The following is a 27,559-nucleotide window of genomic DNA, read 5'->3' on the forward strand; positions in this document are numbered from 1 at the left end:
GTTGGTATGTTTTTGAACTGCTACATTGGCAGGAGCTGGGACAGAGGAACGAGAGCTCACCTCGTCGCATGGATTCGGACTGCCACCCTTACAATTGGCAAGCCCAAGAGGCTCGGTGGTTTAGACCACAGCACCACCTGCATTCCTGAGTGTCGTATTACTGTTTCATAAGAAGCATTGGGAGCAGGAGAGTGAAGCATAATGTAAGCTGGACTGAAATGTAAATTTGAAGATTAAATATAGCTGAAAGCTGTAATTCTACGTTCCCTGGGAAAGTATCTCAGGGGCCATGGGAATGGATCAGATCTACCCCTCCTGTGTCAGAGCCTCTCTCTACAGGGAGCACCATTTCCTAAAAGAATTGTATGGAGATGTCCACTGGAAAACCCAAACCTAGAGCAGTTTATAGCCTCTTGTTCCTCTGCATCTACCTTTCATTACCTCTCTTGCTCTCAAGCCTTACTTAATTTGAATTAACAAGCATCCAGTGCTAAGTGATGCAAAGGGTTGTGTCCTTAATCAATACAGGCAATTATAAACGCCATTTGGCTGTCCTCAGGATTGATTGCAGTTTGTCTGGGTTCAATAAAAACATATATTGAAAGCTCAAATAGTCACATCAATCCCTCCCTATTTTGCATTATTACTATTTGTACCTGAAGAAAAGGGCACATTTCATTACAAAGAGAATTTCCTTCCTCGGTAAATTGTTTGTGAATATCATCCTTTGCACCTAAATGTCTTATTTTGAAAGCATTAGATATGGAAGAACTATTTTGCGATATGAAAATAAAAAGTGTGTCTGAAACAGAGTGTCATCCACTAGCCATAGCCGCTGCAGGACCTCCACCCATTCCAGCTGGGCTCTGCATGAGAAAATGCTGCACATGTCCTATTAAGGTGAATGCTAATCTCTCTTATTACCAGGAGAGGGAGTCGGGCTCACACTTTTGGGTAGTAGCAGAGAGACAAAAGTCTTCCGTGGTATCAGGGTCAAAGAGGCAGGGTGTTTAAGCCTCAGCAAAATGCAGGACTAACAGTATGGACTCTAATACCATAGCAATCCAAAGAGGCACAAAACGAGGATGCCCACTGTCTCCCTTCCTCTTCATTCTGGCTCTGGAATCTCTAGCAATCTGAATCGGAGCAGCCACACAGACATCAAGGGAATAGAAATAAAAGGCAGAACCTGCTCTTTGCAGATGACCTGGTGGTCGCAACACCAGACCCCAGACTATTGAGAAGGAAACCACTGGAAACCAGGTGAGAGCAGAGACAGAATGGAGAACCGCTTGATAAATTGTACTTCAGCAGTTTCAGATGCAAGTCTCCCTTTAAAGTGGAGGATGGCCACATTAAAATCCATTATGAAATGCACTAGGAGGTCAAAATGTTTCTTCACTGGATTTTGGATATTGCCATTTCTGCTCTCGGATTTGTGCCCGTTTATTTTTGTGTGTTGAGACTGGCCTGGGCGTCCTACACAAAATACAGAAAAACATTGCTGGCAAACAGTGGCATACATATCACATTGGAAGGTGAGCAGGTGAGTGCACACTTGATGTTGTGTGTTAAATTGATCTGCTTACTACTACTCTAATAAACATTCACCTTTCTTCAGATATCCTATTCAGTTATCCAACGCAATGAACACACATAGTGCTGGTGCATATTAAATAAGACAAGTCTCCGAGTCATGGAGATAGGTGATATGCAGTTGTGACGCAGCAGTGTGTACATTTCCCACAGGTATCTGGCTGACCACTATGAGAACAGGATGCTGGTCTAGAAGAGCCATTGGCATGATCCAGTAGACTCTTGTTACAATTGTGAAGTCTGGGCAGTTCTCAACATTACATTACAAGAAGAGTATTCAGTGTGGATGTTTTCCTTTTTATATACTGCAGCATTGTTCTTAAACTGCCACCACTACACCCCTTCTTTTTAAAAGCAAACTGACTTATGCTCAGGGGAACTGTTTATCACAGCCCTTCAGTGATTAGAAGTGATCAAAGGTGTAGGTCCTTCTATCTGAGACATAAATGCTGAGCAGTGGGGTTTCTCCCCTGTCCTCTCTAGGCCTTTTTGAACATCTCAACAACTGCTGTTGACTACCATTTGTCAAATGCGCTGAGAAAGAAAAGTATCAACTATTTTTAATCTCACCGGCAGAGGAGTGAATACTGTCCTGAAATAGAAAGAAGTGTGTCTATCTGGCAAAAAGTGACAGTCTAATGCTGTCAAGTGTGGAACCGAGAACACAATAAAAACAACAGTGAGATATTTTTACATTCCACTTCCTTTGGGCTTAGAATCCTATTTAATAAGAGAAAATCAAATTCTTATCCCACCCCCTCCCTGAAGTCAGCCAGTTTAGTATGCAATTCTGTACACAATATGGGAGTAAACCCCATTGTACTCAATAGGATTCACTTCTGACTAAATAGGCACACACACACCCCCCAAGTGGCTAGAACCCTGATAACAGTGTGAAAGTGTCCGAGGTCCAGGATCTGAGCAGGAGTGACTATCTGGTGATACCATGTACATCTTTTTGAACTTCTCATAGGTTAAGTCATAGAGTAAATTGATAGTTGACCTGAGTTAGAAAACAAGAAGCCAAAACTATAAATAGTTACACAGTTTTGTCAGTGAACGGATGTGAGAAGTGGGGACCCTCAATAATCTATTGAGACCAGTCGTTCAGTTAGGGATTAGCAGTGAGCAGGCTCAGTTTGCTGATGATACCAAATTATTTGGGAGGTGAAAATTAAAAATCATTTTAATGAAATTGTCTTGTGAAATACGTTAATAAATTGCCTACTTCACAGTGTAGTGCAGATCAAATTTTATTTATCAAATAGCTTACAAGGATTAATATGGTGCAAATGCATAGCTTCTTCTTCTTCTTCTTCTTCTTCTTCTTCTTCTTCTTCTTCTTCTTCTTCTTCTTCTTCTGCTTCTTCTTCTTCTTCGCCGAAACATACAGTAGCTTCTTTTTATATGCATGGTGTGCGTGGAATCACATAGGCAAAGTACAATTGACTTTGATCTGGTACAGGCACATCTAAATCTGCACTGAGAGTTGAGCACTCACAGATATACTTGACAATGATAGCCAAACCTACGCAAATCACAGCGTCTTCATGGAATTGTTATCCCAATGAATGCTAACCATTTTAAACTACATACGCGCACCCCATGACACTATTGTCACACTTGCTGATTATTCTGGGGGATATTGTTACCCATTAGATTACTGACGCAAGGCACCTGCAAATGCTAGATTGAATTAACTATTAAAGGCTTAAATCATCCAATGGTGCTTAAATCACCACTGTCTGTGTCATTGTGCTGGGTGACGGCACATCCTTCTTACTGGAAAAGATACCCAGAAACTGCAGAGGAGGGAGCAAAATATGCACACTGTCATTGCCAAGGTATAGTGGAGGGTGAGAAGACTCACATCCAGACACCCTTTGTATAGTGCACATAACATCCCTATTTTCCAAACTGGTTTTATTTTAATAGTGTTTCTTTAGTTCAATAAAATAGTGGCTTTATTATTTTCAGGTCCTCAATTTGCACAACCCACCCCTTGCTCTATCATTTATTCTAAATGTGTTCCCACACAGTAGAGTTTAATAGGTTGGATCTAAACTGACAGTACACTCCTAACCATGTCTACTCAGATGCATTCCTATTGAATTCAATGGGAATTAATTCCAGGTGTGGGGGAAGTGGTCCAGGAGATGCTTCCTCTCTCATAATATTAGACCTTGCGTCAAAGAGTGAGCTGGCAGTTGGAGTTAACTCTTTATTAGCAAAAACACGATCTTCATAGACTTGGCTGAGTGTCAGGCCTAATAAGCACAGCAGCTTATCCCCAGCAGGTCTTACCCCATTGCCAAGACTGAAAGTCCCCACCCTTCCCACTACCATCTAAGTCCTATCCTCTCCAGAGCTTTTTCCAAGCAATCAGAGACTGCACCTGTGTGAAGCTTGTTGCTGGTCCCATTTCAGCCCTCTTCTGGTTCTGGGAGATGGAGGGGAAGGGAACTTGTTGCAACAGGAAGGAGGCACCTGTGACTTTTCACCAGCCTGACTCATCACTGCCTCTTCACCTCCCTCCTCCGACTCGCCTGCTTCAGGTTCTTCCTCTGATACTGGACTTCTCTCTGCCCAGACCCTCCCAGCTCACTAAGCCCAGTTTCCTCTTCAGCTTCTGACACATCCTTTTCCCAGTCTTCTCCTCCCCCACCCCCCGACTGCTCATCATTGTCCCACCACCACTCTCTGGTGTCTGAGCCTTCTTCCTTTGGTGGTTCCCCAGCTGGTTCCTCTCACCGTTCCTTTGCTTCCAATCTTGGGGTCATTCAACAAAGCTGAATGTTGGAAGATTAAGGATGGACTAAAGAAATAACTTCTTCACACAACAAATACTTAAACTATGCAATTTGCTTCCACAGAAGTCATGATTAGGATTGCACTGCAAGTCACTCTTGCCACGAGATCAGTGCAAACTGTGACTAACATAGTCTGAATCCAACGCATGGTACTTTTTTATTTGTTATTTCTTGAGCACACATTAACTCTAAAATACCCTGGTCATTATGATAAAGTCATTGTTGTTCCACCATTTCCCTAGAGGCAGTCCAATACATTTGGGAGAAGGCAATCATTGAATCCTTGCAATGTTTCACAGGATGCAAGAGAGCATGGAAGTATGCATGAGACTTGTACCTCAATATCACTAGTGACTTTGGGCACAACCCCTGGGTCACACATTGTTTCATTGGTGCTCCTGATAATATGGCCATCCACCCCAAGAGACCTCTTAGATACCAGTGCATTTGGGCCACCCCCTATTTTCCAAAATATCAACCATTTAATAACTGTAGCTGGTGGTAGGAGCATCCTGGAAGAGCATCAGGTTAATCTTGCTGACAATGTCCATCCAAACAAAAGCAGCAGTCCTTCAACTTTCCAATTTACCTTACCAAGTTCTGATGACTTTATTGCCAAGGCTTCAGCTTTGCTATTCACACGGTCATGTGTGCATACGTTTGTGCTGGTGAAAAAGAACTTGCAACCACCTAACCCAAAATGCCTGAGTATAAAAAAATCCCCAAATGTCTGAAGATACTAAAAGAAGAAGGACTACACTGAAGAAGGACTTTGTAACAATGATTTTTATTAACAATCAAATAAAGGATTTGAACACAATGGGACATTACTGAAAAACATCTAAATATGTGAGCTGTACATTGTTACAGAAGTACATAAGTATTCTGTTTCATGTGCTTCTAAAACATTAGAACTCTTCCACTGAACACTCAGTCTCACAGTTCTGGACCCTGATCTATTCTGCAACAGCAACCATCCATTCCACACAAAATAAGATGTGTGAGAAATGGTGCCTAAAAATGGAAGGTGTTCCATATTTAATAGAAATTTGTACAACATTGTTGTTATTTTTAGTCCTGTGGTACCCACATTGATTCAGTAACTCCTACATCTTTAATGTGAGCTACTTGGAGTTTATGATGCCTTGACCTATTTTTTTCAATCTCTTGCCAAGACTTGGTCAGCACAATGGTCAGAGATGTGCACAATGGTCATGCTGTTTGCAGTAACTGCACCAAATTCATGTGCTGGGTCTCCAAAACAATCCCAAGGGGACACATCCATTAACAATGCTTTCTTACAAGTAAAACTGTTGGTAAAAGCCTAGACATTTTGGTCAATTTGAAGAAGACCCTTGTTCTCCTTGAACCTGTGTGCTTTTTCACTGATGAGAAAGGAAGATCCAACCACTGGAGTTTATACAGAGGAAGATTTGAGCAATATTCCTTTCTTTTCCTTTGTGGCTCCTTCAAAACCTAATTTGGCTACATATTAAGCATTTCTTCCAATTATTTCAGATTTTGAAGCCTGCTCCAGATCAACCGTACACAGTTTTCAATGTAGGACTGTTTTCATACCACGTGAATTTAGTAACCAAGAAGCAAACATGAAATAACATGGGTGGGTCATCAGTACAGATTCACTCGCTGAAGTTGTCTACCATGAAGTCACCATAGTGACATGTTTGCAATGTGGCTACTATTACATACACTTGCCCTTTGAAATAGCAGCACTACAGGCTGATCCATTACACACTTGGTCAAGAAAAATCATTCCTAGTTTCTAATTGCACCTAGAATCCTAGCATGCAGTATACAAGTAGCTTCCATTACTTTTTATTCAACAATTTGGCTGCCCACCAAAAAGGTGCAGACACTGGGGTGAAGGTATTACCAAACAGAGACAAAAGGACTGTCCCACAGGGTGCTTTGGAATGATGCCTTTCTTTACTTACTGTTCATATACACATTTTCCTTGGTGCGCTTTAATGAAAAAGGTATTAACAGGCACTGTCCTATTTATTGTTTATGTGTTGCAACCTCCCACATGTCCTGTCACTCGGGCCACTGGCTGCAAAGAAGGTAGACAGGTTAACGGATGCTCCCTAGATCTAGTTTTCATGAGGACATTCCACATACAAAAATACTAATTTCAAAATATCATTTGAGCTTCTTTGCACAGAGATACAAATGCATGGAAAGAACGAAGGTGGACACAGGGAAGAAAATCAAACGGCCAGATGGAGAAGAAATGGCAGGACAGAAAAATGTCAGACATCCTAAAAGGTAATGCACTGGCAACAGTTAAATATAACTGTTTCCTTTTCCCCGTGTGTGTGATGGATACTATTCTCCACCCCACCCCACCCGCCTCGGTGTCACAGGTATGATCCTTCAGGCAAGGCAAAACTGGATCTTTCTCTGTTCTCCAATGGTCGAGGGAGGGGCATTTCTTTACAAGCACTTCAAGAGAAAAGTGTTACAAGATGTTCCTCTGGGGCAGTCACAGAGCTTTCCGATCCTGGATCCTTTCCGCACGGCACACTGCTCTCCAGCATCGCACTGTTGTTGAGAGTAACCAATAGTTAGACAAAGGAAGTTACCATGCAGAAGAACATAAATGGCTACAGTGCCATTTCTACTAATTTCTCAACACCCGAGCTTTACTTTTTGAGGATTTAAATATTCTGCTATCCCAATATTCTAACAGGAGAATGAATGAGTCAGAGAATTGATTTGCTCGACTTCAGGTTAGGGGGCTTCCACAATGGGGCTTAATTTGCAGATGGGTCACTGACATCCTGCAGATAGTTCATTGGCAACAGGTCTTTGTTTTTTGTTTTTTACTCATACAGATAAATTCAGATTAAATGGAGGTGAAGCCAGGCTGGCACTTTGAGGCCAATGATGATGTGTAGGTGCTGCAAAAATAAAACAATACATAACAACAACAAAACCAACACCTGCTTGCATGAGGAGCAGTGAGCACCCATCTGGAAACACGAATACCAGTATTGGAGCATCTAGAACACCACATTAAAATCTCTAGCCCTCATCAATAAGCTCACAAGCATACTTACCCTAGGGATATTTGTTGATTAATAATGGAAGCATGCAGTACAGTATTTGAATTAGCAATCCTGTACGTGTCAACTCAGAAGTAAGTCCCATTGTTTTCAATGGTGCTTCCTTCCAGGTAAGTAATAAAAGATAACTAAGCAAATAACTGTTTTGGCCAAAGCACACATATTGCTGCCAAACATTTCAAGTACAGATCGAAAACTGAAACCCTACTTATATGAGAATCCACTCAAAACTCAAACTGGAAATTTAAATATTGATAACATTAAGGAATTTTGTGACCCAGTGTAATAGAAAGTCATCTTCTAATACCTTAATATAGCAAGGGGTAAGTGAAATCTAGTCCTCAGCTGAAATCAATGACCAGTTTCTTATCGGCTATTCAGAAGGAATTTTCTTTTTAATGTGCTCCAAGTTCCACATCAATTTTAGATGACGGGATATAACAAAATATGCAAAGAAACTAAGGCTGCAACCATCCACTTACAATACATTTTCAAAAGAGGAAGCCTCTTGGATCTTTACCAGGATTTACTTCCAAAACTTGCTTCAAGTTAAATCATGTCTACTCAGAAGTAAATGTAATGGGATTTACTCCCAGGTCTGTGTAATCGTGGACTGCAGCCTTGTAATACCTAATGGATTAATATGGCGGGGAGAGCTCAGAACTCTCGGAATCACAGCAATTGCGTGAAAGAGCAACAACCTGCTAAAGTTCTGAGAGGTGTGGACTCCCAAGTCCCAATTTCAAATTAAGTGGGGGACGCCAGGATGAGAACCAGTCAACCAGGCTGAAGTCCGGAGAAATTGCTCAATTTCCAGAATCCAGGTTGACAGTCCCAGCCCTGTCTTAACCACACACACACCCCGCCACTTCCTCTAGTCCCTCTCCGGACAACTTTCTCCTTCTAAAGCTGCCCTTTCCCCTCTCAGCGCGATGGGATCGGAAGCCAACTCACCATGGGGACTTGGCCATACTTCTTCTCGTAATGCGGGAGCCGCTTGCTTTTCAGCTTCTCCAGAACTTCCTGCAGCGCCTCGATCTGCAGACACACAAAGGGACCCGTCAGTGGATCGCGCAAGCAAACCTCGCAGGGCGGTGGGGCCCCTGCCTCTCGCGGACACGCACTGCGCTGCCCGTGGGCGCCACGAGATGGGACACCCTCCTTGAGCGCCTTCTTCCTCGAGCTTCAGCTCCACCTCAGTCCCTAGATCATCTCCCTGCTCTTAACTGTGGCGAAGTTTCCCCGAGACTTCTACCTCTGCCGAGCAAAGGGAGCGATCCAGCTAAGCAAAAGATTTTACGCGCGATCCAAGCACGCTTTCTGGGTGGCCCCCGCCCTGCCCATGCACACCTTCCCTGCTGTAGGACCTACCAGCTCCTTCTCGTGAGACGTGTCCTCCATCGTGGAGTAGATGTCCAAGCCTCGCGGCTGGAGCTCCGTCTCCTCCTGCCCTTTGACGCCCACCAGCAGCAGCACCGCGGCTCCCAGCAAAGCGAGCAGTCGGTAGCTCTCCATGGTGCTGAAATGAAAACGCTGCCCCTCGAGGAGCCCTCTTTATACCGCTGGCTGGGGGCACCTGTTGACAGAGCTGCTTGCTCTGCGATACGTCAGTCCTGGCGCGGGTGCTGATGTGTGTGTATGGGGGTGGGGGTGAGGCGGGGACTGCGAGGTGGATGACGGATGAGTTGGGCGATTAGCTCAATTTCCTCCAGGGTGGACGAGAGCAAGAAGACGCAAGACAAAAAGAAAAGGGGCGGGGGGAGGAAGGGTGCACTTAGGGTAAAGCGCAGTGACGGGCCTCTTTCCGGAGACAGAAACAATTCCTATTTCTAATGCAACGTGTTCCTCATGGACATGAGTATGATCCAACTTAGTATCACTGTGCATGGTCAGAAGGTACCTGGCAGCATCTAAAATGTTGACATATAATATCTGTATTTTTTATTATTATGTTGTCATTACACAAAATAAGTCTGCAAGCAACTTGCGACAACATAAAACACAAAACTAATTAAACCAGTTAGGAACTAGATAACAATAGGGAAACAAAACACTGAACAAAATTTCTCTTCCAGGAGTCCTATGAAAAGGATAACCCCAGACCAAAAGTTGAGCACCAAAAAAGAGACTTGAATCATACTGACGTATCTGGGCAAAGAAATGCCTTAGCCTGGCACCAAAAAACTGATAATGAGGGCACCAGACATGTCTCCCCAGAGAAAACATATGATAAAAAGCAGTTGACTAAACACAGGAAGCAGTTCCTTCATGCCAATTCAGATCATTGGTCCTTCCTCTCAATGTTCTGTAGGTATTCAGGTATCTGGGAAAGCAGGTTAATGTTGGATGTAATCTGAATGTTACATTTGTATAGTGATTGTTACTCTCATGGATGGCTTCCATGTTATGGCACTAAGGCTCAAAGTTCCACATCATGTGGTTCATGGTTCTGCTCCTGCCTGCTTTCCTAGTGTCAGGACTGCTGACACTGGCAGGCAAAATATCCATATGATTCCAATAATGTGGTGCAGAACTCAAAACGATGCCAGTAAAGCACAGGAGCTAACTAGAAGAGGCAGCAACCACAGCACAAAGACCACATTTTAACCAGACCTGAATTCACACAACAGGATGGATTTGTGGTAGTGGGGGGAATAACTTTGCAGTCTACATTATGCAGTTGTCATCATGCCAAGGAAAATGGTAATGGTGGCTCTAGGCCTTCAGTCTAACATTTCTCTTCTTACAAATGAAAACTGTAAGTGGTACTGGGCAGTCTGCATCCTGCATGTTTGTAATATGTTGTTTAAAATCGATTTTTGGTGTAGGTTAGGGATAGGGAGGCTGTGGTCAGATATTTTTGGACTCCAACTCTCACCAACCCTAGCCTACATAGTCCATGGTCAAAAAAATTATTATCATTATTAAACAAATTTATAGACAGCTTCATGGTGTAAAGCCATCAATGTGGTGTCCAGGGTAAAACCAAAGTAAAACACAGAAGCACAATCTCCAAGAACAAGAAAACCAGTTCAACAAATTCTGTAACAATAGAACTATCCAAACAAAACTCAAAAAACAACAAAATGTAACATTGATTTTTCCATAAATGAATAAGTTACACTTCAGGGAAAGCCTTTGTAAACAAAGCTGTCTTTTGTAAGCATCTAAATATCACCAAGCTTCTGCTTAGGGTTGTACTCCACTTTTGGAAGGACACATGTTTCCAATTGTTTTGGATTGTTGGCTATACAATTTATAAAACAGGAAAGAGTTGAGGTGGTGCAGGTAAGCTGCTTTAAGTCTTGGTTGTGAACGTAACATTTATAAATGCAATGACTGCTCAACTATGGACTTCAAAATAAATTGCTATTATAGATTAGGTCTCACTTATCTCATTAACTGTGTAATGCTAAGTAATTTTAAAACAAGCACTTAAATCACATAATCTCACATGACTCATACAAAATAACCAGTTCTATCAAGAACTGACCATGTTCTTAGGCAGTGCTATTTTTCTAGAAAAAAGAGGTGCCAGAACCCAGCCTGAATGCCTCCCTTTTTCTTTAATAATGGCAATGGCTCCCACCTGAGAGGTGCCGGAACTGAGTTCCAGTGAGTTTCAGCTGAACAAAAAGCCCTGAGTTTTAAACTCTCATCTGCAGATGCAACTTGGGGTGTATCTAGCTAAGTCCTACTCGAGTAGGGCACTGAAATAAATTGTTTGAGTTAGCCACAACTAACAAGACTATTAATCTTAGTGGGTCTACTCTATGACTCTATCCCATGTACCCTCCCCCCAAGGAATTGCTTCTGTTCCTTGACCATAACAGGCCTAGCTCCTTAGTATTTTTAATGCACTCTCAATGAATAAAACCAAATGTTATCTAATATACATAATTTTATTTGTATGCCACCTTTCCATAGCTAAAGTCATGCTCAAGGCAACTTGCAACAAGAAAATAATTAGGCCTACATAACAAAAGTAGTCATAAACAATAAAAAATATCAAAAAGTACACAACCAAATTGAACAATTTCCACATAAACCATAGTATCTAAAACAAAGATTAAAAAAACTATCATTAACCCCCTCCTCCCTGCAAAAATCCCTAAACAAAACCCCAGCCTGAGAGTTAAGACTACATATGTATATGACAACAACACAGTGAAAATTAATAATTTCCTAAATCTTATAATAAGCAACCAGGAGGTAACATTTGCAAGGTATGAAGTCTGTAGAAATGCATCCTTTTTCATTATCTACATCTCAAGATTATTGATGAATTATTCCCAGCTCAAGAAGGGATTTAATTACCACTCTCTGTGGGAACCTTGGCAAGCTAAGGATGTAATTCTGCAGCAAAGGCCTGGGGTCAGAAAGTAGTCTTCCCACTCCCTGCAACTAAAGGACAAGTAATCTGGCAAATAGTTCTGGGAGGCATTGTCTGCAGCCCAGAAGAATGTGTTTACAATAGGAAAGATGACCCAATTTTATGTGCTGGTTTTGACCTATGAAGTCTTATGTAGTTCAGGACCCCAATAGAAAGGACCGCCTCTCACCATAAGACCCAACATATTTTTAATATATCTTAGTCTGTAGGTTGATGAATTTCCTTTTAACTGTTATCCACCTTGAGCAATATTCTGTTGGAAAGGTGAGATATAAATATTCTGAATAAAATAAAATAAATCTGCATATGTTACTGATACTCATGCCAAATTTCCTGATGAGAGCAGCCAGTGGCTTGAGAAAGATATCAAAAAGCATGGGAGACAAGATGGAACCCTGTTCAACACCACAGAACAGCTCCGATGGCACTCAGAGTTGCCCTTCTAGAACTACTTCCATGTACAGTCTGGGAAGTAGGATCAGAACCACTGAAGTGTTGTGCCCCCAAGTCCCACCTTGCTAAGCCTTTCCAGAAGTTACTATGGTCTGAAAGTTACTGAAAGTTGCCAAGAAGTCAAGAACAAGCAGGGCCATACTCCCACTCTTTCTCATAACAAATGTCATCAACCAAGGGTAACCAAGGCTGTTTCAGCGCCATGACCATCCATTCCTGAAGCCAGAATGAAATGGATCCAGTTAATAGGTCTTCTCCAACCATGCCAGAAGCTACACCGCCAGCACCCTCTCCAACACCTTGCCTCTAAAAAGGATATTCACCACTAAGAAATAGTTGTTTAACACTTCTTGGTCAAAGCAAGGCGAGAAGGCATCACTGCCTCCTTCAAGGCAGTTGGTACCACCCTGTCCTCCTGTTTGTTGCCATCCATCTGTCCCAGGAGACAATGGAAGACTGCACCATGTGGGGTTAAGTCAAACGGTTGGAGAGCTACGGCATCTGCTGTGGCTCTAGGGACCAACAAGAAAGAGATGTTTCGTTGCAACTGGGACAGATCAAGGCATCCAGTTGTGCTGCAGCAGATGCTCCATAGCATTTCTTCTCTTGGCTCTCCTCCCAGTAGTCATACCTCCTCTTGTCACTGCTGTAGATACAGAACCTGACTGTGATCTGTTGAGAACTAGACTTGCTCCACAGTACACAGCAGGAAGATTTCATTGTAGCTGTTAGTGACGGCGGTCACCTTTGTTCATGTAGAGGGTCACAATGCCTTGTTCTGAACACCACAAGAGGAGGTTATAGAGGTGTATCATGAGAGAGGAGTTGAGCTTTCAGCACTTCTGTTGGGTTTCCATGCCTGAAAGTTGATGGCGTTCTTCAGCTTGTCAAGGGAGGGACATCTAGCTCTTCCAAGGCACGCAGAGTCTGGCTGCTGTTGATTGCTGTGTCGGAGACCCATGTTTCCCCAGGAGTACAGTTCTTGATAGTACTCTGCCCATCACTACATCTGCTTGCTGTGGTCTGTGCTGATCTCTCTCAACAAGGTTTACAGCAGTGCAGTTTTCCTAATTGATGGCTCAAAGGCTTTCTTCATGCCTTCACATATTTTGTGAGTGTTGTCGATGTCAGGAGTTGAATGCTCTGACCCAGCTTTAGCCAGAAATCATTGGCACATCATCCAGCAACCCACTGGGCATCACTCTTTGCCTTTCTCAGTGCAGCAAGCATATTTTCACAGGGCACACTCTAGCCTTCCAAGGAAACATTAATTATTTGAGTATATAACTTGGGGAGAATTACAATTAGGTAACAATGTAGTAAATCTAGTTTCATTTAAATTATGCCTGAACACATTTGGACTAAAGCTGCATCTTGGAACAGACTGCCTTGCTATGGAGTGTGTTATGGAGTACAATGCAAGGTTCAAAAAAGCCAAGCATCAAGCAGCTCCCATTGGTTTTAGTGTATTATCTCAAATTCCTCTCATAAGGGCAATTAATCTTTGCTGGAGTCAAGTCTTTTCTGCTATTAAATGCTGTGGGTGAGACCCAGCATAGTGGAAGCAAGTGTTCACTTATACAGGGTGGGGCTTCTTCTTTCTCTCCTCCCACCAAAATAATTTGGGAGGGGCACATGGGGGCTGGTGGGGGGAGGGAGAAACTGCAATTCCCATTGTGCAAGCATATTTCCATTGGGCAAGCGGCAAGACATCACTGAATGTCACCCTGTACATTACAGGTGGGGCACCAAAGGAGGAGAGTAACATTGGTAACAAAATAACATCTGTGAGAGAAATATAATGACTGTACAGCAAAATAAGATATATGGCTTTGTTCTTTCTTACCTACTCATTGTTACTCACTGTTAATTATAGCTCATTTTAGTTAACTGAAATATATAAAGGTGTGTGTGATGCCTGGCTATTTAAATTAAATTAATGAAGATGTATGAGCTGTCTGGCTTCTGAATAACTTATATGTCTTAGATTCAAATTTGAATGTTATGGGGAAGATATCTGTGGATCCAATTTCAATTATTTAATAAATTGTTCCCATTTTTTTTTGACAAAAATGCCACAATTGCCTGTCTAATTACTAGAGCGATATCATATGAAGTCTGATTTCAATATGCATAATAATAAAACCCAACCACAATATTGCACAAATCTTTATTTGATATACTGATTCTTTTAGCCCATTTTATTTTTTGATTTGTTAATTAAAATCATATTAATAATCCAGAGGTGCCACTGCCAGACCATCCAAATCACATTCGGAAAACTCCAAACTCTGTCTTCTTGGTGGGTGCATTGAGTGCAGCACTCAGGCTGAGACCCAAAACTAGTCTTGTATCAGCCGGGTCAATAATTCCATCATCCCACAGACTGAGAAATAAAAAACAAAAACAAAGGGTTACATTTTTACTGCAAGTGACAAAGAAAGCTATTTCAGTTTAATAAGCAATAAATTGAACCTTTAGCATAGTATCTAACTACATTTTGCTAGTAGTAGCATTTAAGTGACACTACTACATGGGCAGTAGACTATAGTAGAATCTGCACTGTGCCATGTGGCTCCCACATATCATTTAAAGGCCACAACATCCCAATGGATTCTGTTCAGTTATTATTCCATCCTGAGACTGCTATAGATCCTGTCAGTCATTCAATATTTAACCAATATTTCCATTAGAAAAGCAAAAAAACCAAAAGTGACAACTATGTAACAGAGGAGAATGCAACTTTTCCATATTCAAACTACAATGGATCATCATCAACAACAACAACAACAACAACAACAAGGCTAAAGGTGTGCAGTGACCACATTCACCTTTATCTGCAGTATGTGGAAATAGCACATTTCAGATCTGTTTTGAGTCCACTTTGTGGTCTCCCAATTTGATTTGTTATTCAGGCCAAAATCTGAACTTTTAAATCTGAAGCTGTTTCACCACCACTGACTGTAAGAGCTAAATCCCAAAAGCAGTATAACTTTTATTTTCCACATGTGGATGAAATTTGCATGCAAAGAAGCCCCTCTTTTAGAGGATAAAGCCTTCTGAATTTCAGGCAGACCTATCCAGGAGCTTCCAGGCAGGGAACCTTTTAAAGGAAAAGTCTCTACATTTTTAATTTCGTGCAAGAATTGGATGCGAATCACAGGCATGGTCACCCCTTCTGACAACTATGCTCTAAATCTAGGGTTTGTTTGTTTACACACACACACACACACACACACACACACACACTTGTAACAAGAATCTCAAAGCGGTTTACACAAAAACAATAGGGCAGTGTATAAATTCAATAAATAACAACAACAATACATTCAACAGAATTTGAACAAAACTATTTAGTTTTGTATTAAGCTATCCCACACATATAGAGCACAATCCAAAGAAACACTTTCAAGTCTCCTCCAGCATGTACACATGTGTACACACACACACACTTTTTTACAGTATCTGTTCTCCAAAGAGGAAATGTAAATTATGACTAATTACTGGGCTTAAAAGTCAACTAAATATGGTTTTCGTATTCAACTCAAAGATATAGAAATGTAATGCCCTGCCAACAATCATTTCATTAATCTTCTTTGTTGAAGGATGGAAACTAATGGAAACTAATCCAAGTCATAACAAATTGCCTTAAAGCAATGGATTCAAAACTTTAAAAAAAAGGTAACAAAAGCCCTCCCATCCTAATGCTGAGTACATCCATTCATTTAAATTTTAGATTTATGTCGTGTGTGTGGAAGCCAGTTGCAAAGTCAATAAGCAAACTGATCATACAGATCTCTCAAATAATTTTATTTGATTATTATTTTAGAGGGCAGGTAGTAAGAGAGAGAAGGCCATCTGGAAAACAAGTCCTTTAGAATATTCATCTGCGAATAAGCAGTCGGAACTGAATGGTTAGAATAGGGTATTTTCCTCTGGCTAAAGAATCAAGCCTTCAACTGTTTATTGTCTGAAGATTATATTTTTAAATCTAATTATGCAGAAAACGTGCAGTCCGCTTCCAGAGTGTTAATATTCCTAAAGAACATGACAAACCAAACTTCATTTGTACATGAAAACATACTTATAGCAGCCTAACCCCATCAGGTCTTGGAGATGGTCTTGGTTTGCTTTCGCCTGTTACACTTACAATCATAACAGCTGTTCTTTGACCTTTTTCAAGCTCCTTAAAAGATTATTCAAACTTAGCATTACTAGATGTGAGATTTCCAAGCAGCATGCTCTCTCTGTTGCAATGTGCTACTGCATCTTAGCTCCTCTTCATTTATCTTTTACCTTCTGGCTTAAAAAAAAAATACAAATGTCCTTTAGCCACATCTTTTCTAATTAACTTATCGTCGAAACACAATAAGATAGTACTTTTTTTAATATGTGAGTGGCCTGAACTTTTAAAATATGAAGTTTATTTGGAGTGTTGATATCAGGGAAGGATTTGGGAGCAGAAGTCCAGGTCAGAATGAGGGGAGCCCCCAAATGCAGCAGGACTGGCTTACGACACTTTGAAGTAGGTGAAGGAATAACACACTAGCATTTAAAGTGAGGGCTCTTAAGACTATCAAAACAGAGTCTAAAAATTACATAGCGGCACTACTGTACAGTTGGGAATAATTGATACCCACTTTGGATGGGTTTGAACAATAAGAACTAGGTTTGCAGTTTGGGAGTGTGCATGGATCCAGCTTTGCTTTGCTCTAAATGTCTAAGGTGTGTCTAGGGCCAGGATTGCTTTTGCAGATCTGGTTGCTCTTACACATTGATTGGTAACATGTCCTGGTGAATTATGTACCATCTAAATTGGTCCCTGGTCCATCTCCAAGCCCAATTCAGAATGCTGGCTATGACCTTTAGAGCCTTCAATTGTTTGGGACCAGGATACTTAAAATGCAATCCTCCCACGATCCTATCCTTCTGCTCAGGTTTTCAATAGAGGACCTGCTACAAATTTCACCACCACCTGAACAGTTGGTGGGTATAAAGCACATCTCATTCATGATGTCAAGACTGTGAATTACCCTGGGAAGCTTGGCTGGCTCTTTCTTGTTGCCAGTTCTAGACTCCTTATAAAAACCATATTGTTCAAGGATGCTTTTGGCATAGTCACTTCTGCCTGGTAGTTTTAAGGATTTTTTTAAAAAAACTCCTTTGCCCTGTACTTTTCATTTGAATTTTCAATTACACTTTATCCTTCTGGCTTTAACCTCACTATAGCCTCTTGGGGGTCTGTTAGAAGCCAAAGATGAATTCCTCTCTTAGGATAAAACACACACACACACACACACACACACACACACATACATTTTGATATTCTAGACAAGGTATCAAAATTAAATGAAAACACTGACCAGGACTGTATTCTAAGAAAATCTTACTGGCCCAAGTCTAGCCTTAAAAAAAGAAAGCACTGTAACAAGAAAAATATCTGTCTATCCTTTAAATCTGTAGAACACAATTTTGATATGGCAAATAGAATTTTTATTGGCAACTTGAAAGATTTTTCACCATAAGATAAAATATTACTTTCTCCAAATCACTGTGGCTTCCTATCTTTGTTTAGTGAAAACTGCCTTCTGTAACAGGACAAAGCATTAATTATTGAGCAACCCATCAAACCCCATGGCGAGACCATGAATCATATCTCTGCTTGTAAAAAATTCATAACAGGGCCTCTGCAAGAAAAAGAGGCTTGGGAAGAAAGCTGCTCATGTCATTTGTTACAAGGTAAACTGATTAAATTCCTTTTAGAGACCTGAAAGCAGATTAATCTGGCTCATTAAAAAGATGTCTGGCTAATGACTCTTGATAATTAAGACCTCTGCATGTGAAAGGCTCTAGTCTGGCACGTTTGATGAGGAAATACAACTATGGAGCAGACTACTGACATCCTGTACACAGAATGAGATATAATTTATATGCAGAGCTAATAAAGAAATGTGCTTCCATTAAAAAAAAAAGCACTGTTCTGCCTCCCTAGTCCCAATTTTATAGTACAAAGATCACAGTGCCAATATAAACATCACAGTGTGCATACAGAGTGATTTGCAAAATAATATATACACACATGCACACAGCACACTGTCACTGTTAATACCGCCAATCACCCGCTGAAGCAGTGATGGGGAGACTGGAATCTGCCTCCCCAAAATCCCCAACAGATAAGCAGCAATGTCAAAGCCGTATCATTTGTTGGGTGCTAGGCACAGAATTCAAATCTACTGACTGGGATCTATGAAAGCAGCTGCAGGGAACTAGATCCAGAGACTCGGGCATAGGAATCATGAATAATGCTCCTTTAAGCATGCACTGTTCCTAACCCAGAAGAGGGTCAAACAAAAGCCAGATTGGCTTCACTCTCTGAGAGTCTTGATCCAAAAATGTCACTGGAAACAGAGGTTCCCTGACTTAGTAGAAGCCACCACTGCAGATTCACACAGATCCTGGCAATTTGTCAAAGATTCAGATACTTGGCCTTATACTACTGTAATGTCAATTTAAAAAATCCTATTATTTGACTTTGTAATCTAGCATTCTCTTAATGTCTTTTATACAAGTCATTCTGATTTGTGTCACAAATCAATTGAGAAAACTTTTTTTGATGCCAAAAACAACTGGATTTGTATATTGATATTGCAGCTCTGAGGGAAATAATCTTATGAAACAAACAGTACTTCCTAAGCATATAGCAAGCAAGAGCAGCAGCAAAATGCCACACAGGCAGTAATAGTAGCCAGGGTGGATTAAAGGAGTCAGTGGTGGATCGGAAAATAAAAAAAAGAGTTTAAAGGAAGAGCTTCCCCCTTTCTTGCCTCATTGTAGTTCTGACACCCCTGTAGCACAGACTAGTGTCTTTCGAGACAGCGATGGTTTTTCCTCTTGAACTTAAGCATACAGACTTTTAGCCACTAGAAACACCAGGATTAATTTAGTCAAGGGGAAATATTTCCACTTCCACTTGGTGGATATATATTTCAAAGCTTAGGGTATAAAGTACTGTACACATAATTTGTGTGCATGAAACAGGCTTTTGGAGCTCTTGCTACCAATTATTAACCACTGAGCCTCTTGGGCTTGTTGATCAGAAGGTTTGCAGTTCGAATCCACGCAACAGGGTGAGCTCCCGTTGCTCTGTCCCAGCTTCTGCCAATCTAGCAGTTTGTGAGCATGCCAGTGCAAGTAGATAAATAGGTACTGCTGTGGCAGGAAGGTAAACGGCATTACCATGCACGCTCTGGCTTCCGTCATGGTCTTCCATGCGCCAGTAGCGGTTTAGTCATGACCTGGCAAGCTGTCTGTGGACAAACGCTGGCTCCCTCGACCTGAAAAGCGAGATGAGCGCCGGACCTCATAGTTGCCTTTGACTGGACTTAACCACCCAGGGGCCTTTACCTTTTACCACCTAAAACACTACTTATGACAAAAAGGGGATCATTAGAGGTACCTTCAACAAAGTTCAAGAAGCTGAATTGGAAAAGGGAATCTAGAATGTCCAATTATATCAGTGGATACAAACTATCAGGAAATTCTATGCAACCACAGTTGTGCCCTTGTGTAAGTCCTATTCCTTTAAATGAGATTGCATATGAAATGTTCTTAGTAGATCCTATTTTTCCAAGTACTTTAGAAATGCAGAAATTTAGTGATGGATCTGAACAGCTTCAGAGATACTTTATTACTGAAAAGGTCAAGCACTGCAAACATAGAGGCAGAAAGACCTCAAATTTAGAAGTAAAAAATGATGGAATGCCTCTAATTTTTAGCCTTTTCGTCACAATTACTGAACATTTCTTATTAGAGACAAGTTTAAAAGCCTAAAGTTAAAATAATCTTTGTACAACCAATAACTAATTGACTGCTTACAAGATCATCTGCTGAAAGGCAGATGTTTCTTGTATCATAACCATGCACATACTGCATGCTTAAAAATCCAATTATTTTTCAGGCCTTTAACACATATAAAAATTATAAAGGGCCTCCAGTTACCATATCCAAAAAGAGGACACAGAGAGGGGGGAAATGCCCCCAAATTAAGGATTTGGTTTAAGCACATACAGTTTGATGATAATTTCTTTAATGTAATTAGTTCAGTGAGAAGTTTTTATGACTCCAGTATAATCCAATAATAAAAGATGAAAATACATGTATTTATTTGTCCCTTCTGGCCTGGGGAGACATAAGAGGTTTTGTGACAGCTAGACAAAGCCAGGTCCTCAAGCAGTTTAACCACACGTATTTTTGCAACTGAGATGTAGCACCCAGATTCGTATTTATTGCTAAGGCCAATCTATATTAAAGACCATGAATTTCCAGTTGACAGCAAGGAGTACAAGATAGGCTACTACTGTACAGCTAAGTCTGTGAGAACTGAGTAATTCACAAACGCTGGATGCATTTGGACGTTAATGCTAAAACCATGGTTTAGCATTCTGAGAACAAATTGCAGTGAATCTCAGGATTGCAAGCTCTTTTCTTCCTCTGGAATGGCCAATAGGAAATTACTGCTTTAGTGTAACCCTGCAAAACTACAGTCAATGTTGACTGTGGTTTGAATAAGCTGGTTTATTGCAACCAGGTATATTTAACATTAGTCACAGTTTGTCTGGGTTCAGACAACATGGCAAGCCGTGAGCTTAACCTCTTTGCAGTTGCTTGGGATCAGGAAAGGGGAAGATGGGAGCAAGCAAGCCCTGCAAGGCTCATTGCAGTTTGTTTTCATAATGCTAAACAATGGCATAGCGACAACATGCAACACAGCCTGCTATGTCAACTCTCAAGAAAAAAGATCGCCCCGGGTTGTTGCAATTGTTTGGTGTTGGCAGTAGGACAGGGACAATGAATAATAGATAGTGAAGTTTTGTGTTTAAACTCACACTTATTAGCACCTTTTAATAAATCTGACTGATCAGATTTACAAGTTGGTAATTCAAATGCAAGTAAAATATATCCTCTGTGGTAAACAAGTTTTATTTGCTTTTTGGAAGATAAAAGCTCTAGCATTCTTCAAATGTGTTTCTTGAATTATCACAAGAAAGATGTGGCTTACTATTACTAAATAATTTTTTTAAAATAACATAATAAACATACACTCTGCTTTAGTAATTTTAAGAGATGCTGGCTACCCTCATGCCTAGTAAAATACAAAATGATCCATGTAAATTTATCTCTAGCAGATCATGAAAAGCCAGTTTCGGCTAGTAAATGAGAGTACTGAGCTTGATCCTTGGTTATCAGACTTCACATCCCCCTCAGGTACATGGAATAGCCTCAACCAGAGTTATTATATTTGAACCTCAGTATTTCATGTTAAATAGGAGTGTTGATTATTTACCAATTTTGTGGGTGCACAGGACTGAACACTTTGCACATTAACAATGTTTAATAAATAGTTTATAATAAAGGGACTGATCCAATCAAGTCTCTGTTCCGCTAATGGAAGAGTAATGCATTACCTGTCTGACTCTTGTGACAATCCAACATCTTTGCAGCTTAAGCTTTATCATAACCACCACCATGGGTAGTGGTGGCATGGGGGAGGTGTGGTGGAAGCAAAACACTGTAGCATGTTAAACTATAATCTATATGTTACCGTGCACTAGAGTAGTAAGGACTGCCTTCCTCTTCAAACCTCCGGATGATTGGCTCTTTGAGAGATTTTTCCTCCTCTTCAGTTAGCTAGTAGATTGATATGGAAAGAAAGTGGGATTTTAGTCTGCAAGAGCTACACTTCTATATATTAAGAAGTGATATTGCACACCGGTTGCATAAGGCCATAGGTTAGCATGACATGAGAATGAGAACCAGCAAGCTTCAATCTCACATCTCTCTCCCTGCCCCGTTCCCTGATTTACACCTGTCTTCTTACCCACGTCAGTAACAGACAACACTCACCTGCTTCCCTTCCCTTGCTTTTTGGTCCTTGGCTATTGTAGCCAAAACCATTGCAGCTTGCTCTCCTCCCATAACTGAGATCCGAGCATTTGGCCACATAAAAAGGAATCTGGGACTGAAAAAGATAAAACAAACTAACACAGGGCACAAATCTCCTGCTTTCCCCCCCTTCAAATTCCCTACTCCAGAATTATTCTAATTTTATTTTATTTTTGAGGAGCATAGGGAGAGGGAGAGTTTCAAAGGCCTGCTCCATCATGTGCCTAAACGTCCTTACTGCCATAGTGATTTGCATAATATGAAAGCAGCAGAGATCCACCATTTTCCTTAACCATGCCATTTATTTAATTCATTTAGCAGAGTTGTTATACCGCTTAATTATCCATAAACTCTAAGCTATTGATACCTGCAGTGAGTGTCAAAGTTTTCACCAAGTTTTTCTAGCTATAAAGAAGGGGTGTTTTAGTTTCTGTGCCAGAATACTGCAACATTACACAAACAAAGTGACATGAGCCTTGTGTAACTGGAACGACCAAGGGATCCAATACAGTCAAACCTCGGAACTCGAACGGCTCCATTGCCGAATGTTTCAGTTCCCGAATGCCAAAAACCCGGAGGTAAGTGTTCCAATTTTGAATATTCCTCAGAACTCGAACGTCTGACACAGCTTCTGCTTGAGAGCAAGAAGCTCTTGTAACCAATTGGAAGCTGCACCCCGGAACTCGAACATTTTGGAAGTTGAACGGTCTTCTGGAACGAATTACATTCGAGTTCCGAGGTTTGACTGTGCAGTGAATAAGACATACAATGTATGTATTCACTAATTCACCTGTGTAGGTGTTTTGAACAAATAAACACAGGTAGCATAGTCTGCCTGGGCCACACATGCATTTAACAGTGAACGAATTCTAGGACACATACTTACCTATAGGCTCTTCCACACATCCCATAATTTCCAGCACCATAGGAACCTCCAATTAGTACTGTTATTTTAGGCACATTGGCACATGCTACAGCAGTTACCATCTTGGCTCCATCTTTTGCTATTCCACCAGCTTCATAATCCTTACCAACCATGAAACCTAATGAATTATAAAAGCAGCAAGATCAAAGTCAACCAGTTTTGCAATTTAATTTTACTGGTCCATTACGGGTGGGGTGGGGTGGGGAGGAATCCAAAAGCAACAGTAAGGTAACAACTTTACTGGGGCCAACTAAAACACGACAAAAATAACTTCCTCACTGCTTTACGAAGTTGGTTTTTATAAAGGTATTAATCTATTCTTACTTTAAGATAAAAGTCATTGCTGATTGTACACCTTCAGGGCAGGGTTTCTTGTTCTTAATTTCAGTCATTATATACTGCTTAGATTGTAAGACACTTTAATAACACTTTACTTAATGTCAGCTCTACAGCCCTCCTAAAAAAACAAGTGAAGATTATAAATAATGGATAGGAATATATTTATTACTACTATGTATTTAGTTGCCCAAGGGCTATGCAATGAATCTGCAGCTCCAAATAATTTATTTGCCCTGAGATACAGCTACATAAATCATAATGAGTCACAGACCTGTGATGTTTTGCAGAAACACAATGGGAATATTTCTCTGACAACAAAGCTGAATAAAATGGGTGCCCTGTAAAGACAGTAAAAAGATAGTTGACCTACTGACAGTTAATTGTTGAACAGCTTATCTTCAATCCCATCTATTGTTAAAACCAATAGGCACTTCTATGACAATGTTTTATCAAGTTGCTATAAATATATATGTGTATGTATGTATATAACAGAATCACAATCTTTTACATGAAATATAATGCTTATATTTAATTTTTTTAAAAAAAACATTCAAACACATAACTGCACTTTCCCAATTCCCTCCATTGGAAATGACCCTATACCTGAGCACCAGCTTGTCTGTTATTTTTTCTAACTGTAGTAATACTCACAAATTGCTTCAGAACAAAACAACTTTTCCCAATTAGTGTTACTTATCTCCTTAAACAGCTGATTCATGAAGAAGTTACTCATTCCCCAATAACTGCTAAAATAGATTTGAAGCAAGTTTCAACACATAAGGATGTGATAAATGGTAGGTGGTAATAACTGAGAAAACAAGTTTGCTACGGTACTGAATGCTAGAAATAGTATGTTAGATCACTGCCATTAAGAGCGACAAAATAGCAGGTTAGACTAAAAAATTATTGCAGCGTGACAGGTCTTGAGAAAAAGCTTTCGTAACTTTGTTAATAATAATACTTGGCATCTGTACAAATGTTCAAACCGTTTCACGTGCAGTATCTAGTTGTAACCTTTACAACAACCCTAAAATGTAAGTCAGTATTATTACATACACACACTGTTAGACAATAAAACTATGACAGAATGTCTTATGTATTGGGCATATTTACATCTAAAACCAGCAAGAGTAATTATATTTCCTTAAAACAGGGATGGGGAGCCTGTGGCCATGAAGATGTCCCGGACTACAATTCCCCAGCCAACATAAAACAGGATAATTGGAGTTCCAGTCCAGCAACATCTGGAAGGCTACAGGTTCCCCATTCCTGCATTAAAATGTAAGATAATCTATATATATAAAAATGTAAAAGGTGGATATTTGTGACCGATCGCCTTTCTCCATAACTGCTTGACCAATTCCGTTGAAATTTGGACACAATGTTCCATGGCCATATGGGAGTGTTTGTGCGTGCTTACATTGTACAGATAGCACACCGTTCACAGGTAAAAAACGTGATTTTATGTCAAAAAATATAGCGCCCTCCAGTGGACATCAATGACCACACATCTCATTTTACCGCCAGTTCCACTCAGCTCCAAACTGGGCCCCTCCCTCCCCTCCGCCCCGCCGCTGCGGCTCTACCACCGAGATCGGCCCAGCTACGCGCATATAGGCCGCATAGAGGCCGCCACCACTGCCCCCCAGGTAAGCACCACGGGATAGGCCCCAGCTAGCCCCTAACTCCGCGGGGGACCAGGCTTCAGCGCACACTGACGTGAAGGCCCCGAGAAGGCCACAAGTAGCCCGCAGCCCCAGCCTCCGTCCTGTACGAGTGGGCCATGAGGCCCTGCTCCAGGGCCTAGGTGGCCGCAGCTCACCTTCCAAGAAGGAAAGAGGTGGCGGAGTGGCGCGAGGTGTGTGGGGAGCATGTCTAAGGCACAGGGCTGAGAGGCCGAGTGGGGCCGGGGCCAAGTCGGAGGGAGACGGTCTGCAAGGAGATAAGATGGTGGCAGCACGGAAGACTGAGGGAGAGTTCTGGCCGCCATCTTGAATTACTTACATTGTACAGATAGCACACCTTTCATAGGTAAAAACGTGATTTTATGCCAAAAAAAATAATATCGCCCTCTGCCATTTTTCCATGTCTTTTTTTTAACTTTCCTACTTCTTTCTCAGCTTCATCAGTCTCCTTTAAAACCTGAAAATAATGCACCGCAAAAAAACATAGGTCGTCGTACTCGCGCAACAAAAGCAACACAATGTGTAATTGCAAAACAAACTCAGGAACAATGTTCATCAAGAAATTAACAACAAAGACAAAGAATGACTCAAATGCGAACCGAGGAAACACCAGATCAACGTGAAACCAGACGTCAGGATGCACGCTTACAAGCACAATAAACGCGTTTTCAACTTTAACACACTAAGCCATAGCAATGCGTGGCCGGGTCACCTAGTGTTAAAATGAAATGATTTTATTTTTTAGACTTGGTTATGCTTCCTACACCAAAAAGGTAATTAATTACCCGCTATGAATGTAGTCTATGGTGTTTGCTTTGTTCTCAGCAATAATGAAAATCTGGAAGGCAGAGCTTCAATAACGTATGTTATACTTGCCTTCTTTGCAGATTCTGAAAAAAGGACACCATTATTTCCAATTATTCCTACCGGATAACCAAATATTCGAGCAAATCCTAGAGGGGGGGAATAAGAATAATAGAAAATTGCACATGTATCTCACAGTGAAAGGCTACTAGCATATAACATTCCAACACCTTTTGAATGAAATCAGTATTCTAAGTGCTTTAGGCCTGCAGCCACAATTCTTCCATATGAATTATATGAATTGTTAATTTTCCCTAATATTTTTAAAAGGCAAACACACCCACATTCCAACATATTAAATATTAGCAGCTTCATACCTGGCGTTCCTCAGGAATTGTAAACAAAAAACAAAAAATCAATTCAGTTTTGAAATAAGTGGGGAAAATAGGTGCTGTTTTGAAAGGTTCAGTTCACCATCTTGATTCAAAATGGCATCTGCTCCCTGACCTCAGGAACCATTATGCAGTGTGATAGCAAACAAATAAACTACTTTCTGAAATGTAAAGCAGGAAATTTGATTTCTAATCACCTAAAAATAATACCTGTGATTAAGGTATCCCCGTATAAGGCTTTAAATTCATCGAATTTACTTCCATCTACAAGTCTAGCAATGACCTTAAGTAGAGAAACAAAGACACACATTATTAGTTTATTCTTCGTTACAACTGATAATATTTTAAGATCACATTCTCTTTTGTATTAGACTGATATTAAATTCAAAGTAACTGGGCTTCATTACTACCAGCTGAAGCACAAAAATGTTTACAGTTATTTCTGGAAAGCACAGATAGTGGACATCTGTCAACTACCATTGACAGATCTGTCAATTTTCAACAGGAATGCTATTCCACACAGAACAGGAGCAGCACACTGAGATCTTTGGAGCTTGCAGGAGAAACTCTTCCACTGACTGCAGTGATCTTCTGGGCATATAAGAGATAAGGTGGTCTCTCAAGTAACCTGGACCTGAGCTCCATAGGGCCGAATGTTAACACTTTGACCATGGCCTGGTAACAGACTGGCAGCCAGTGCAAACCCCACAAGAAAGGTCTTATATGCTGGCACTAGTTTGTCCCTACAAGCAACTTAGCCACTGCCTTCTGCACCAACTGCAGCCTCTAAACCAGGCTTCCTCCAACTCGGCCCTCCGGATGTTTTTGGCCTAAAACTCCCATGATCCCTAACTAGCAGGACCAGTGGTCAAGGATGATGGGAATTGTAGTCTCAAAACATCTGGAGGGCCGAGTTTGAGGAAACCTGCTCTAAACCAAGCCCAAGGGTAGCTCCACACAACAGTTAGGTTACCAAAATATTGTCTCCCAGTAGGTTTCCAAGCACAATTCAAAACATTGACCTTTAAAGCCCTAAACAGCTTTGTCCCTGTATACCTGAAGGAGTGTTTCCATCCCAACTGTTCTGCCTGAACACTGAGGTCCAGCTCTGGGGGCCTTCTGGTAGTTCCCTCT

The 27,559-nt window shown here is 40.9% G+C and overlaps 2 protein-coding genes across 2 annotated transcripts in view; both read right to left on the bottom strand.

Annotated features, from left to right (window-relative positions):
• Positions 1-5,174: 5,174 nt before the first annotated feature.
• Positions 5,175-9,087, bottom strand: CARTPT (CART prepropeptide). Its single transcript, XM_033164598.1, has 3 exons — positions 8,864-9,087; positions 8,447-8,530; positions 5,175-6,968 (listed from the first exon to the last, which is right to left on the bottom strand). The coding sequence occupies exons 1-3, from the start codon at positions 9,005-9,007 to the stop codon at positions 6,861-6,863; spliced, it is 336 nt and encodes a 111-aa protein (XP_033020489.1). The 5' UTR covers positions 9,008-9,087; the 3' UTR covers positions 5,175-6,860.
• A 5,402-nt stretch (positions 9,088-14,489) lies between these two features.
• The window catches only part of MCCC2 (methylcrotonoyl-CoA carboxylase 2), a 32,878-nt gene continuing 19,808 nt past the window's right edge, over positions 14,490-27,559 (bottom strand). The window contains exons 11-17 of the mRNA XM_033163997.1: positions 26,636-26,708; positions 26,106-26,182; positions 23,816-23,882; positions 23,167-23,323; positions 22,242-22,356; positions 21,940-22,025; positions 14,490-14,724 (exon numbers count right to left, since the gene is read on the bottom strand). Coding sequence (XP_033019888.1) covers positions 14,607-14,724; positions 21,940-22,025; positions 22,242-22,356; positions 23,167-23,323; positions 23,816-23,882; positions 26,106-26,182; positions 26,636-26,708 — 693 coding nt within the window. The 3' untranslated portion in view covers positions 14,490-14,606. The remainder of the gene's footprint in view (positions 14,725-21,939; positions 22,026-22,241; positions 22,357-23,166; positions 23,324-23,815; positions 23,883-26,105; positions 26,183-26,635; positions 26,709-27,559) is intronic.

Source organism: Lacerta agilis, chromosome 11 (assembly GCF_009819535.1).
Source record: "Lacerta agilis isolate rLacAgi1 chromosome 11, rLacAgi1.pri, whole genome shotgun sequence".
Classification (NCBI taxonomy): domain Eukaryota; kingdom Metazoa; phylum Chordata; class Lepidosauria; order Squamata; family Lacertidae; genus Lacerta; species Lacerta agilis.